General features: G+C 41.5%; 1 protein-coding gene across 1 annotated transcript; it reads right to left on the bottom strand.

The window, feature by feature from the left end:
* Positions 1-1,313: 1,313 nt before the first annotated feature.
* On the bottom strand, positions 1,314-2,302 carry LOC147243924 (myosin light chain, embryonic). Its single transcript, XM_086186442.1, has one exon. It carries the CDS (start codon positions 2,229-2,231, stop codon positions 1,623-1,625), a length of 609 nt encoding a protein of 202 aa, XP_086042568.1. The 5' UTR covers positions 2,232-2,302; the 3' UTR covers positions 1,314-1,622.
* Between the last annotated feature and the right edge of the window lie 13,442 nt (positions 2,303-15,744).

Genomic DNA, 15,744 nt, shown 5'->3' with positions numbered 1-15,744 from the left:
CACTCACAGCCACACCTACGGTCAATTTAGAGTATCAATCAGCCTCGTCCCCTCTTGATGTCTTTGGACTGTGGAAGGAAGCTGGAGTACCAGAGAGAACCCACACAGGAACAGGGAGAACATGGAGACTCACACAGAAAGATCCTGTTCTGAGGCGACAGTACTAACCACTGCACCACCGTGCCGCCTCTTTTAAGCAGTTTTTGCGCATTTACATTAAATTTGATTACTGTGTTTGATAGTATTTATTTTGTTTTGTTTTGTTTTTGCAGTGATGCCTTTGTATTTGTGTGTATGAATGAATTTGATACAACTGTGTTGGAAATTTAACGAGGTTGCCTAGTAACAAAGTGGAAGTGGAGCGGGTTCATTGCTCATGCTATTTTCACGCAATGAATAGTTAATTCGGGATATACTTCCTAGCATGTATACACCATATTTGTAATATTAACTTAGCTTAACTATACCTTAACTATAACTGAAATATGGTGTGCATTGTCAGTGACGACGCCAGCATGCTTACCAATGGTTACCATGTTAAATTAATTGCTTTAGTGTGTTACTATTGCATGTACATTTCACAAATAATTTATGTGGGCATTTAATAGGTGAAGACAATTTGGACGAAATAAAATTTTATCATATTAAAGCACTGGTTGAAAATTTGAGTTCTAAATTATGACGACTTAATCATCCAGGGATTACGCTAACGACTGCCAATCCTTGTAGATCCTACTTGTCGAAATATGTGATGTACTTTTGAAACACGATATTAAACGGCTGACTAGTCCAATACTGTTTTCATATAAAGTGTGTGGCCCTAAATCTGTAGCTTAAACAGACATATTCGGTGTATATATATATATATATATATACATATATATATATATATATATATATGTGTGTGTGTGTGTGTGTGTGTGTGTGTGTGTGTGTGTGTGTGTGTGTGTGTTGCACCAAATATGATTATGTGAGTGTCAATATTTAGTTTGAAAATGCCCTGATCAGCACATCGTCATCAGGGTCTCTAGAAAAGATAACGGGCTTGTCATTTCAGCAGCTGTCTCGGACCTGTCAAAGGAATCTGTGTGTGTGTGTGTGTGTTTGTGTGTGTGTGTGTGTGTGTGTGTCCAATATTGCGATAGACCCTGAGTTGCAACAGCTGCCCCTCAAGCAAAATAATAAGTGGGGTATTTGTGTGAATTAGAATAGAATAAATCTATTTTCAGAGGGAGCCAAATCCTATTTTGTTTATTATTCTCTGCCCTAACAATACATTTCCCCTAATCACATTAACACACTTGAAGTGAAATGTTGTATTGACAGAATGAGCACTTTTGTCAGCTTTCATAATTTTTTTTTAGAGGATAAATGTTGAAATGACATTTGTGAGCCGGTTTGTGATCAGATTCATTTTATTAATGTATATCCAGCATGTCTCACTGGCATGTCATTGTGTTTTAGAGTGTAATACTCATTCGGGCGTGGTGGTCAACTTTTTTTTCTTTTTGCTGCTTTGATTGCACAGAACACAACTGACATGCTCACCTCTAAATGGACAAATGTTAAGTAACGGTCCAGAGAGCGGACAAAATTAAAGTCTTTATGATTAAATGTCCCGTTCACCCAGAGAGAATATGCTTCACAAAGGAGGCATAGTTGATGCACCCGTTGGCGTCCTCCTGCCCAGCCATCAGTCTGTCCACCTCGTCCTCCGTCATCCTCTCTCCCAGTGTTGCCAGCACGTGGCGCAGCTCTGCTCCCATGATGGTGCCGTTGCCTTCTTTATCAAAAACCCTGAGACCCTCCACAAAATCCTCAAAGTTGCCTTGATCTTTCGCACGAGAAATATGTTGCAGCATTGGCAAGAAGGTCTCAAAGTCAACCATTTTAGTGCTCATGTCCTCCGGTCGTGGTTTTCCAAGTACTTTGAGCACATCTGCATTGGTAGGATTCTGGCCAAGAGCCCGCATCACATCCCCACACTGGGCATAAGTGATCTTCATCTCGCCAGTTGGTGTTCGGTCAAACAAGGTGAAAGCCTCCTTGAACTCCTCGATTTGATCAGCAGAGTACTCAAGAGTGATGCTTTTGGGGTCAAACTCAGGCTCCTTGGGAGGTTCTGGCTTCGGTTCTGGAAGCGGAGCCACCTTCGCAGCTGGAGCGGCGTCTTTCTTAGGCTCTGGCTTTTTTGGCTCAGGTTTCTTTGGTTCAATTTTCTTTGGTGCCATGTTGTAAGGGGATTCAGAGGTGAGCTGGTACTTGTTGAGAAACAAGCAAGGTTGAAGGGATTGAAAATGACTCTGGAGCACAGAGGGCCACCTCCTCCTCCAAAGCTTTTATATGTGGTTTCTCTTGGGAGCCACAGTGCAATTTCCAACAGCACACTATAAAAGGAAGAAACCAGAAATAGATTCCCATAGCAAGTGATGTCAACATTAAGTATTGTTCTCAGCTGTTGTCATCTGGCCGACAGTGCTATTTGCTGTCATTAGTGAGGGTCCAGTTGCATTAGGCCAAAAATGTTCTGTCTCTCTGATGGACAAAGGGATCAGAGCTCAGACAATATATCAACCCATGAGGGAGATTGACTAAAATAGCTTTAGCTCAACAACTGCTAAAAAGTCTGGGAATCGCTGTTTTCTGGAACAGGGTTCACACTGCAGCACTGGAAGAATCAATACAGGCTGCCTCTGAACTTGCTCTTTTTTTTTGTCAGTTGTTTTTGTTTTTGGCTGTGTTTATTTCTGTATTCACGTCTCTTCACATTTACCTGCTGCACCTACAGCTGCTATGTCCTGCTTGCTCTCTCACACTTCCACTCCCCACTCCTTTTTTTTTTTTTTTGAGCAATTCATGTGTACATTGCCTCCTAATATTTTTCCAATTTTGATAAATAATTTATGAGCGGACACACAAGCGGTCAGTTACGGTTTTCGTCATGAGGGATTTCAGGTGGCCAAGCAATATTTGTGGTGAAAATCATCATCTGATGTCCTTCAAACTTTGTAAAAGTGACGAGACACACGTCTGAAGCTGCAATGACTTGATGCAAGTAAAAACTGTCCATCGCCACTGTCTCAGTAACTTTCTCTCAACTTGTACTTTCCCTGTCCTCGAATGGCCTCTTTGGCTCGTTTCTTTTTCCGAGGAATCACATCCGTATTAAAAATTATGGTCTCACTTTCTATTCTTTAAGAGACAGAACATTTTTCAAACTTTTGTTTCAGTTGAGATGAGTTTGGATCTTCTTTTTTTTTTTTTAATTTTCCATTTTGCAGATAAATGATTGCTTGCATTTTGCCTCATGGCACTCAGCTCTCCCACTATATCTAGAGAGATGCAGGGAAGCTCTCAGAGATCCTAAAGGAACTAATTAAGGCCTTTTTTAAAATGTAAATGTAGTGGAAAGATCAACTTCTTATTCCCATAAATGTTAAATGTGAAAAAATTAAAAAAAACAGGTTGTAAGACAATATCTGCGGTGTAACAAGCTGCTGCAGGTTTTGTTCTAATTGAATATGGATGGTATGAATAAGAATTAAATTTACAATCCCATTTTATTCAGCGAAGTGTAGATTCAACCCAAAACATATTTTGCTGTTCATGCACAAAAACAAGCATACACCCCTCCTTTTTTTTTTTTTTTTTAACACCAAAATCAATGTTAATAAAATCAAACCTGTGTAAGAATATGCACACGTCCATAAAAAACCCCACCATATGTGAACGTATAATTTTTTTGGAAGTGAAAATAACTCAAATGAGGGAATTGACATGATCACGTGACGATTACATCTGTTGCACTGTGTCACATATATTGCAGATGTGATTGCTTATGGAAATAAATTATGACTCAATAATCATCCCAAGTGCTCTGTCAGACATTTCCAGTGCTATGCCCTGATCTACTCTGAAAAGAAGCGGGGCCCCGACTCCCCCACTTGTGGCTCACACACTTGAATTCAAGTCCAATGTGCTTCTTCACCGTATATCCCTTGTCTTTGGCAGTACCACAGCTGACGTCACCCAGAATAATAATAATAATAATAATAATAATAATAATAATACAGCACTCCGCCTGAATAATCGTCGTTTTAATTTCACCCTCGTGAAAGTGTGAGTGTTAAGTGGCTCCTGTGTGTTTGAACAAGAACCAAAGATGGAGGTTTATACATATAAAAGAGGAGTTTTGTGTACAGACTGCTTTATAAACCTGTCAGGAAAAAATACATAACCATATTTGTCACTGCTCATGCAGTTTTAGTCATCGGTAGACATGGTTTTATGGTTTTCAACATCTTCCTGGAAGAATCCTGCTATTCAAATATGTCCATTGTCTACGGAGTTTCTATGCACAAATCTAAATGGCAAAAGAGCTCTATGTATAGCATAATTTACAGGGTAATATGGTGAATGCCAGCAAGGCAATTCCATGATCTGTCTAGTTTCTAAACACATAATATGTCACTTGGATTTATGTAGATTACTGCACTGTAATTTTCTGTCAGTGAGTGATAAATTCACCAACAAAACCTTCATTTCATGGGACAGAGGATAAACATAGGATGTGTGGTTTATGTGCCACCATTTTGAACCTTTCTTTTTGTTGTTTTAAAGTGTATGCAGTGCAGTTTATTAACCAAGTTTAGATCAGCTGTCTTGTGATAATCATCTCTACCTTAATGTCAGCATCCGTGACCTGTCAATCTGGAGCTGGAAGACCTTGGACAGTGTAATTTAAGAGTGCAGGTGTGTTTAGATGACCTTAGCCTAAGATTATTATCTCCCTTTCCTTTACTTTGATTGTCACATGGTTGGTAAAACTGGAAGATAAAAATGCTGTCTCTCGGTTTGCACATCATTGTGGGCCTCTGCACATTTACTCCTGACAGAAACAAAGCCTGTAGATCCGCAGCATCAAGGTTCCACGTGTTTCCATCACGGCCTTTACTGAATGAAGAGTGATGAAGTTCGTTGTGTTATTTCATCGCCTATTCCTCTTCAGTTTGATGGGTGACTTAGTGATGACTGTCATACGACTCACTAAAAGGTTTGAAAGCTAGGTCATACACATCAATTGTGTCTGCTTTCAAAAAAACAAAAATTTTACAGAGGGCAATTGAATCTTCTCAAATATGTGGTAACCTCAAGCTAATGACTGCAGCAGGTCGACATCTTTAAACTCCCTGCATTGTTTGTGATTTCTGTCATCAAAAGTACGTGACTGAACCGGCCCATTTCTGCTTTCAGCATCTGAAGTCACACCAGTGGTAATTCGTTGGTTCCTATGATCTCTGAGAAACTGTCAGCTGTCTGCACATCAGAGATGTTTTCTTTTCTCCTCAGATCTTCAAAAACCCATGTTTTTTTTTTAAAGCTTGTCACTTTTCTTTTTTATGATTATTATTGTATCACATTACTGAAGTTTCCTTTGTTATGATCAGAGTTTGTTTTACTGCGGTTGTTGTGAAGGTTACCTGGGCTATTCAGATAGTGTGATATCTTGGAATGTATATGCTCCAGAGGAGAAGAGAGAAAAGAAAGTCCTTTGTCGTCATTTTAAAAAAAAACAAAGAGAAAGAAGAAAAACTAGGCTCGGTTCAGCACGAACAGAGAAGATTCAGAGTTCAGGCCTCGAGCAGTGTTGTGTTAGTGAACGGGAACGATATTTAATTACAGGGCAACTTATATTAAAACAAGTAATCGCTCCTTTCATTCCTGAGAAAATGGCGGGAAATACAGTTCGACTGAGACGAAACGGCAAGTGGAGAAATCTCCTTCTGGTAGAATCTTGGTTTGGCTTTCACCTGCTTTCAAGCCCTGATGGAGAGACTGGGGACGGAGCCACGCTTAGTCAGCCTGCTTTCTGCTAGACAGGTAGCTGACAAACACCAGTGGTTAGCTTGCGCTAGCCGATGGTGTTAGCTTGTGTCAATAGGGGATCGCTTGTGCTAGCAATGGTTTCACTAGCCGTTGCTTAGCTTGCTTCTGCGCATGCGCAGATGGTAATGACAACATGCAAGAGTACATGGCGAAAGTGAAAGCCAGATATCAGCCACAACACAAAGTAATGTTGAATACTGTTATATTTCCTTGGTTCGTGCTGTGTTATAAATAATCCAAACCAGGGGTGACTGCATGTATGCATTCATGTACAAATAAATGTAATTGACACGAGGACTTCACTCGAATGCGGATAAATATTCATTACCATCGTCTCTGACTTATTCAAACATGACTCTGTTCCTGACTGCATATTGATCACCTTGTTTCTTTTCTTTTTTTTTGCTATATATCACATCTTCTGGAGGCAATTTATGTGCTATCCTTGTTTTGAAAGCTGTATTTTTTTATGTATTTAAAATGAACCAGCTCACAAAAGGATTTCTCATGGAAATTAACCAACAGAGAATCATTACTGAGCTGTTTTATTCTGTTTCAGCTCATTGCTTGGAGTTGTGTTTCCGTCTTCTCTTAAACATTATACACTGTAATTGGTAAGGCTGTCTGCATTCTGAACTATTCTGAGATGTATCTGAGCATTCAGGGGTGGAAAAAAAAATCCAAACTATATCCACCAAATCCCTACCTAAAGACAGTCGTTCCCTTTTCACTCCACTGGGTATCTCCATCACTCTAAATGCATGTGTGGGTGTGTGTGTGTGCTGTTGAGGTCTGTAGGGTGTTTGTTTTTATCTTTGTGACTAGGTGAAAAAAGGGTGGGTAAAGACGGCAAGCTCTTAATCCCAGAGATAACACTGGGAATGAGGGCGGGCAGACCACTGGTCTGGTCTGAGCTAACAGGAGAGTTATTGAGACACTGGTTGTACTCCACTTATGGTGCTAACAGGCTCTGAGTCAGACTTAAAAGATTTTGTTAACTTGCTAAAATTAGAAACGTACGTAAGCTCTTTTCAATTTTTAATTTTTTTTTGTTTTTTTGTTCTGGAATCCCATTGGTCCACAGGGGAATTATCCCACTCACCTCATGTAATTAACAGGATGTGAAAGCTGTGGATTTGCATTTGTGTGAGACAAGATATGAAACAGAATTTGTCCTAGGAAACCCCCAATAAAATCTCCATACCACAAAGCACTGAGAGCACATTCCTCCACCAAGGCCAGCATTTGGCCCCTGGCACCTTTGTGAAAGATGCTAGCGGTAATGAGTGAGCCCCCCCCCCCATGCGTGTCACAGTGTGTGGCTGTTGTGTAGAGTGAGAGGGTGGTGAGCCCTCATTATATTTGGACTTTGCATGAAGGAGCAAATTGAAATTGGCACCGTAACCTGTGCCGTAGGCATGCGTCAACACATACGCACGCCTGACGTGCAGCTCTCTGGTGGTGTAACTGCTTCGTGTTGGCTGGTTCACCTCAACAAAACTGCTACTTATTAATTTCCACACGTTCATTTCCACACCATCTGCTCTTTTTTTTGTGTATTAGAGAAATATTAAGAAGAAATAAACCTATGCGTGCTCATGTATGGCCAGGCTGCCGTGGCATTGTTCACTGTGGGGTAAATATCACTTCCTGTGTCCACTAACTGGCACTAGAGAACCCACCATACATCCATCGTCATCTTCCGCTTATTCCTTACTAGTAAGGGTCGCGGGGGGGCTGGAGCCAGCATCTACGGGCGAGAGGCGGGGTTCACCCTGGACAGGTCGCCAGTCCATCGCAGGGCCAAAACACAGAGACGAACAACCATTCACACTCACATTCATACCTACGGTCAATTTAGAGAATCCAATCAACCTAGTCCCCAAATTGCATGTCTTTGGACGGTGGGAGGAAGCCGGAGTACCAGAGAGAACCCACGCAGACACAGGGAGAACATGGAGACTCCACACAGAAAGATCCCGCGCCCGAGCCGGGACTCGAACCCGGAACCTTCTTGCTGTGAGGCCACAGTGCTGACCACTGCAACACCATGCAGCCCTAGAGAACCCACATTTACTGAATCTCCGTCCATCCATCCATTTTCTTCCACTTATCCTGTTAAGGGTTGCAGGGGGGCTGGAGCCTATCCCGGTATCTTTTGGCGATAGGTGGGGTTCACCCTGGACGAGACCAGCAGCAACAGGCTTTGGTCCCATCATTGAAACGAACGTGCGAAGCAGGGCTCCAGCTTATTATTGAAAGTAATGCATGATGAAACAATATGTTTGTTTATGTCAATATGTTCACCCTGGACAGGTCGCCAGTCCAACACATAGAGACAGACAACCATTCACACTCACAGTCACACCTACGGTCAATTTAGAGTATCAATCAGCCTCGTCCCCTCTTGATGTCTTTGGACTGTGGGAGGAAGCTGGAGTACCAGAGAGAACCCACACAGGAACAGGGAGAACATGGAGACTCCACACTGAAAGATCCTGTGCTGGAGCCGGGGCTGGAACCCGAAACCTTCTTGCTTTGAGAACAGTGATAACCACTGCACCACCGTGCTGGCCAACTGAATATCCTTTTGCTTTATATCACAGTTTTCTTGTTCTGTCCTTAACACCATTGAACATGAACTCACAGGAACTCATTACTCTTTTTAAGGTGTTTCTGAACAATTCACAGATGGATTTTGCTAAACCGTCAGAAGTACAACGCTGAAGTGTAAACAAAAAAAGAAAGAAAAAGAAATGTCATGTTGCTGACAGGTGGCGCTGTGATTCCAAAATGTAACCAATTCTCCACGGACCCATACTGTGCCCATCCACCATTTTTGTGTGAAAATCAACCAACTGATCTCCTTGGTCGAGGAAACACATCTCCAGCTGCATCGACTCCGGCTTCTGCCTTTCAACATGTGTGTCTTGCTCATAATATGACAACGCAGAAGTCATGTAGAATAACAGTTGGTCATCAAGGTTCAATTATTTGTTGACATTGAGGTATTTAAAGCGTGAACGTAAATGATTCCCGCCTCCACAGCTGTTACACTGTGAACTCTCAAAGGGATATAACACTCGCTACAGTGAGTCAATCTCAACACAGGACTTATTGCTGCCACGGAGCGCTGCGACACAAAACTTTTCTTATGAGTCTGGTAATAATAACGCAACGTTACAATGGAATGACTGTTGCAGGAACCAGCTTGCAGACATCTGTGTAAACAGTTTAATTAAGACCATGTTTGATGAATTATAGCTGGTGAAGGCACTGCCTGTTCTAATACTTCAATTTCTTAATTACTCCAGACATCCATGTGTTCATTTTTTCTGCCCCCCCCCACACACACACATGCACACACACACACACACACACACACACACACACACATGCACACACACCCCTTCCCCAGCTTACAATGATAGAAATTGAAAAACTACAAAAGGGAAAGTGCATTTCACACTCTACTGAAGCAAAGCAAGCAATTTGAAATTAATCAAAACACAATACGTTTACAAGATGATAAAGAGGTACTGTATATGAAATGAAGGGAGTCAATTTGTGATATTCAGCCCTCTCTTTTTATATTATGACATTAAAAATTGCTGTGGCCAAGAATTTAAATATTTAGAAAAATTTGGTTTTATATACATTATTTTTTTTGGGGGGGGGGCAGTGCCTTAAGAGAAAAATAAAAGCTCTCAGAGTAACGTGTTCTTTCATTCAGACAAATATAGATGTGACCTTTGTCATAAAAAAACAAAACAAACAAACAACAGGTACATCGCCATTGAGGCCAAGCATTGAATGTCAGCAGTGAAATACAATAGCACAGACTTTCCCTGGTAAACCTTGAATCAGACAGCAGCACATTTCATGCTCAGGATTATCATACATGATTCAGACAATCGGTGTATCTTGTTTCCTCTGTCAGGCCCATCGCAGACGTCAGTCCGCTTCAACAAAATATCAAGCTCACTTACTATATTTTCACCGGTGGGAGTCACAAGCACGTTAGTCGGCACAGTAAAAATCCTTTCGTGTTCCAGCAGTGTATCACTTGCCATATTATTAGGTACAGCTCAGTAAAACTAATTCGGGGTAATACAGATAATAAATCATTCTTTCACGAGGATTATAATTTTAGCCTGGGATACTTTACTATTTTGTCCATCCAAAAATATATTTGCAAGATCTCCTTAATTTGCTGGACTGTTTGTAGTTCCCAATGAAGGAGAGCTGACAAAATGTTAGAAGCAAGTTTATTCATTAGCAATGATTAAGTGTCGAAGATAAGTCATTTAAATATGTATAATTAATGTAGATTCTACAGTCGTATACATTGGGGACTGTATTTCACGTAAAATTGTTAATATTTGAGCAGTTATATTCTCGGGAAGAATTTGCATGATATCTTGTTTAAAATTGATGCACAATCCTTCATGATAACAGGTGACATTTTCATAAAAAATGATACCAGAAACACAGCTGCAGCGCTGCAGAAGTCCAACTCGTGGCTCCTTTCTGGCTCACGACTACCTGAGTTCTATACTTTATGAATGAAAGCGCATTACTTGTGGGCGGAAGACGTGTGTTTGTATGATCCTATATTGTTCTTCCTTTCTTTTGCCAATGAAAGAAAAGAATTAAAACAATGAGAACAGCCTGTTGAATAGTGTATTATGTTTGATTGTCCTCAGCGTCCTTGGGTGTGTTGAAAGGCTCTTACCCAGCCACCCCAAACATATACAGAAAAATGTAAATCGTGAAGGCTGCATTCTGAGCACAATAACACTACATACTAATAACACACTATATGTAACACACAAAAGCAACTGCGGGGAAGCAAACCAGACTTCAGACCAGTTAACTGGGGGAAGTGTTGGTGTGTGTCGGCACTGGCCATTCTCTCATAACCTCAGGCCCAAAAATTGGTGCACCTGATAAATTGGGAAATAAGTATCAAGTCCCTTGACGAATGGATATGAATTACACAATAACTTGCTAAAATTAAGGCCGATCTCAAAACAACCTTAGCCAAACCAAAAAATAAAAGAATAAGTGCATTGCAATGTTTTGCTATTCCACACAGATTTGATCCTGTAGCTCAAGCTTCATCCCTCTGCCCAGTTTGGTGAAACTCTCCCGCAATTTTTTGGACGTAACCCTACTAACAGGGAGACAGATAAGCAAACTGCACCCATCCCATCACCTGGACTCTTCATATCCTCTCATACCCTTTTCACGCTACACTACAAGCTTGTGACAGGGTTAACCTCCAGTGCCATGGAAACAATCCCCATGGGAAGTAAATTACGATTTGTCACAGTGGGCATACAAATACCCAGGTCCAGGAAACATGAGATCAGCGTTCAAGTACTATTTGAGTCCTGTTTACAACACCGTGACCTTAAACTGTCCTGACACATCATAAAACATTATTCCATCCGAAGAAGTGCGAAACAATTCAAAAAGGCCATTTCAATATAATAAATACAGAATATAATAAAAACAGAAAGTTCTCAAAACTACAAAACACCAAACCAGTGATTTTGTGCCTCCGACACAAAATGACCAGTGTTGTGCTTCTGAATCGTTGAACAGATTACGTCCATGTTGTAGGTAATTACACACATGATATTACATCCCATGTGTGTTTTCATGAGGTCTATCACAACACTCCAAGTGAGAGCACATGGTGACTGTGTGCCAAAGTTAACTTGAAGAGTCTGGATGCTCCGTCTACTGTCTGTCTATTTTTGTTGGGTATCTGTTATTTCTAGAAGGCACCCGTGTTTGTGTCAAACAATAGCCAGGGGATCACGGCACACAATTGCCACATCCCCTTGCTAGGAATGAGCACTATGCCTCCCTTCTCACAAGCTTGGTTTGGAATTCTGACAGGGAGATTAGGGAAGTTTCCAAGCTATTCATACCCCCTATTCTCCATGGAGTACTTGGCTTGGTGGCACAATCCTCTCCCGTTCAGCTGGACTGGTCTATTTCCGATGTGTCTCTGATGCTGTGTTTGGAGCGTGTCTCTGAATGGCTTTTACCTGTTTATCCCAGCAGTACACAGGCTTATGAGATGTTTTCCTTGAAGCTTACCAGGTGATTTTCTCAGCTGGAATGCCGGTATGTTTAATTCAGACACTTAATCCTCGAAAAAGTGGACCAAACATGTCTTCAGAGTGTTTTGCTATCTGTCAGAGAAACGTGGACTCTCAACTTTACTTCTCTTTTTTTTTTATTGCATCTTCGTCTCGCCGGTTTGTCTGTTTACTTTTGCAAATTAAACTTTGCACAATGTTATGTATCGTGACAAAATATGAAACATCACATAATCATTACTCAGACAGAGATTTGTATTCAAGGGAATAAGCCATTAACATCCAGCATTCTCAGCTCATTAACACCAAGACACCCCCCAAAAAAACCTTTCCAGTAGCCACGAGATGGTTTGACCTGATGAATAATTAATTTCTATCTGGAGTTTTTCCACAATACATGAGAAAGCTGGGTGAATTTTGAGATCACCTAGTCCTTTATCACTGGAAGATCTAAAAATCTGTTTTCCAGATCCAATATTTTTTCTGCTCTATATTACAAAACACAGAAATCAGCAGGTTCAAAACCAGGTGGCCCAAGAATGAGGAATATGGCTAAAACTGTGAGGCACAATGCACCACTGATAGAGGAGCAAAACAAAACTGGCATGAATAGCCTGGTGCTCGCTTGGGTCAGGTCTGTCAACTGGCAGAGAAAGTGAGGTCAGAGCGGGACAAGAGGAAGTGGGAGGATGATGATGAAGGGAACAGAAGCTGGCGTGGAATGAAGAGAAGAAGAGATACGTTGTGAGAAGATGTGCAATATTACGTGTTAATATTGTCATTGACCGCAATCATGAATGTTTGATGAAAAAGTTACTTTGTTGGATTTTTGAACAAAAGAGTAGAATAAGACTGTGTGGAAACACACATTGTAGGGGAATTGCTGTCATTTAAATAAAGCACATTTTGAACACAAAATAAGACGCATACTGATATCTTCATCACCACTCTTTCAGCTGTGCTGTCCATTAACAGTCAATGATGGAAGAGCCGCTCGTCTTCTAATCGCAGGGTCTGGTTAGACACACACGGTGAGATGGACCGTTGCCGGGCAACAGAGGAAGCAGTCATGTATACAGACCAGTATGTGACAAATCTTCACTTTCATCCAGCAGAGCTGTTGACTGGGCTCAGCTGAAGATGCGACCACAGAGCCGAGAGAGGGAGAGGTGATAGTCTCTGTATCCCCAGCCCCACCCCCCCCCACACACACACACACATACACACACACACACCCTCACACACACCTCTCAAAATAAGAGATGAACATTATCTCTTTCTCTTTTTCTAAAACGTCAGCCCTGAAGTAAATATTTTAAACTGCCTGTCAAGACCAAGGCATTGCAGGGAGAAAAATACTGCTTTGCCTTTTATTTCTGAGACACAGCTGTCGTCGGAGAGTTGACATCGTATCGCCTCTATAAGACACACTCAGCATTCCAGGGTGTGTATCACATTCAAAAACAGAGGAAAAAAATAGAGAAGGAGAGCGGCGTTAAATGAAAGTGCTGATGCATGTACCGGTATAATATTTGTATTACAATACGCGCTTATCGTTATTGGCTTGTACTGTGCACTCATTCACACTTCTGAAGGTTTCCTCTCCTGTCCTTGGTCCACATCAGAAGTATAGAAGGACTTTGTGGTTTAACACTGGTGTGACGCACAGCAGCGCCGGTAAGGACACAAGTGGCTGCATTTTGTGGAGTTACAGCTGATTGTTCTCTTACTTTGGAAGGAAAGAAGTATAACCATAATACAGCCTGCTAGTAATGATGTGCACCAACTTCTCAAAGAAAAAAATAATTAAAACAAGTTATGTCGAAAGAAGTATCTGCTCATCTTGGATCGTGAGGAAATCAGTTGTTTTTTTCTCAAGTTTTTTTTTTTTTTCACATTTCAAATTCCAAATGTCATTGTAGCCAACCACGTGGGTGATTGGGTGCTCAGACAAGATGCTGAGCATCTTTTTACAAATTGAGACAAACTAAGGATCAGAGGTGACATGGAGGTGTTGAAAAAATTATATTCATTTTCCAGCCTGACTTTGTCTTTGTGAGGTGTACAAAGAAAGAAAAAAGGAGGCTACGATCAGGATCCAGTTCTCCTGTTGGGATGGACTGGAGCTATCAGGGGCATTTGGTCTAATCCTGAAGTGGACAAAAGGGACAGCAGTTGAGTCAACAACAGGACAGCGGGAGCAGAATCAGGCTCACAGGGCTGTGTCAGAGTGAGCTGGGTTGAAGTCGATGCTATCCCTGAGCTGCTCAGGCTCCTGGATCTGGAGTGCAGAAATTCTTTTGTTCAAGTCTGCAGCTTTAACTGCGAGTCAGACTGTCAACCCACGAACACGGAGGCGCCGGATGAGAAAAGAAAAATACAACCCTCAGAGATGCTAAACTGGTCTTAAAAAGGCCACACGCACACATTTTTATTAACAGAGAAATCATCTAAAACTCAGGGAAGGGAACCTCCCTAAAAACAAGCGCTTGTGCCATCTTAGGTAGGGATGGAGAAACTACGAGGTTCAACAACTGAGCAGTCAGGCCCGTGTTTGTCACACTCTCTATCTGTTCCCCCAGACACACTCTCAGCAGTACGAATGTACACAAATGGAATAAAATTAATTGGGGGGAAAAAAAACAAAAACAAATCAACATTGCGCTGACGGGACCATTTGCTGTTGTTGTTGTTGGTTGTTTTTTCGTGGCAGTTGCTACACTATACGCATAGCCGGTGTGAGTGCAAGACTTTTATGGAACTAAATGGTAATCAGGAGTAACAGCTGGGGCCGCTGCATCAACATATAATGAGTGCATAAATAAAGACAGAGTTGATGAGAAGAAATACAGGCCGCTGCCACTGCCGCTGCCTCTGGGATATTATACCCCTCCAACGTATCCTGGCTGGATACTAGCTAATAGTATCTGCCATGGATGTGCAATGTGATTATATGGGGGAAGGAGCTTATTATTTTAACACTGGAATATTAAACAAAATGGACAACAATTCTTCTGGTTAAATCACTGCAAGTCTTACTCAGGTTAAAAAAAGAGACACTAATCATCTCATGTGCTGAAAGACAATGTTACGTTTGTAGCTCTCATCCGTGGCCTTTGTAAATGGGAAGATTATTAGTCATAATAGCTCGCTTACTACCTACTTTTTAATTATTGATTGAATAGCAATAGTTTTAGCCACTTTTTTGTGCCATTTTTTTTACATGTTGCTTTTTTGTGCTGATATAAAGCACTTTGTAACTTGTTTTGTGTAGTGAGCCATATAAATAACCTGGAAATCTGCTACCCTTGGTGCAAGACTGGAGAGAAGCAGAGGAGAAAGAACAATCACATAAATCCCTTTCACACTGCACCAAAAACGCGGGTGAACATGGGCACTCTGAAAGAGTTGACTCTGCATTTGACCTGCGTCCACTGACCCTCCAAGCGGCCCGGGTGTTTAGCGGCTCTGCTCGGCTCAACTGCAGCGTGAAAAAGGCAACCCGCATTGTCTCAGGTTTCACGCAACCTTCCTGTCACATTCTGATTTTGTCACTGTGCCGCCTGTCAGGCTGTCATTGTGGAAGCTTGGCTGGGCTGGGCTGGGCTGGGCTGCACTGCGAGATCTGCTCACTCATTGGTCAATAAAGTTTTGGCCTCTGCCAATTAGATCAGTCTTCTTGTTGATGTCCAAGAGACTCTATTTCACTTCTTAACAATTTACGTGTGTTTGATCTTACGTG

Source organism: Aulostomus chinensis, chromosome 19 (genome assembly GCF_037954235.1).
Source record: "Aulostomus chinensis isolate RoL2024-O1b breed Wild chromosome 19, RoL_Achi_v1.0, whole genome shotgun sequence".
Taxonomy (NCBI): domain Eukaryota; kingdom Metazoa; phylum Chordata; class Actinopteri; order Syngnathiformes; family Aulostomidae; genus Aulostomus; species Aulostomus chinensis.
Note: the sequence above shows the minus strand (reverse complement) of the source record. Positions and strands in the feature narration are given on the sequence as shown.

What these genes read in the sequence shown, in the direction of transcription:
- LOC147243924 (XM_086186442.1), bottom strand. Translation starts at nt 2,231, where the DNA reads ATGGCACCAAAGAAAATTGAACCAAAGAAACCTGAGCCAAAAAAGCCA.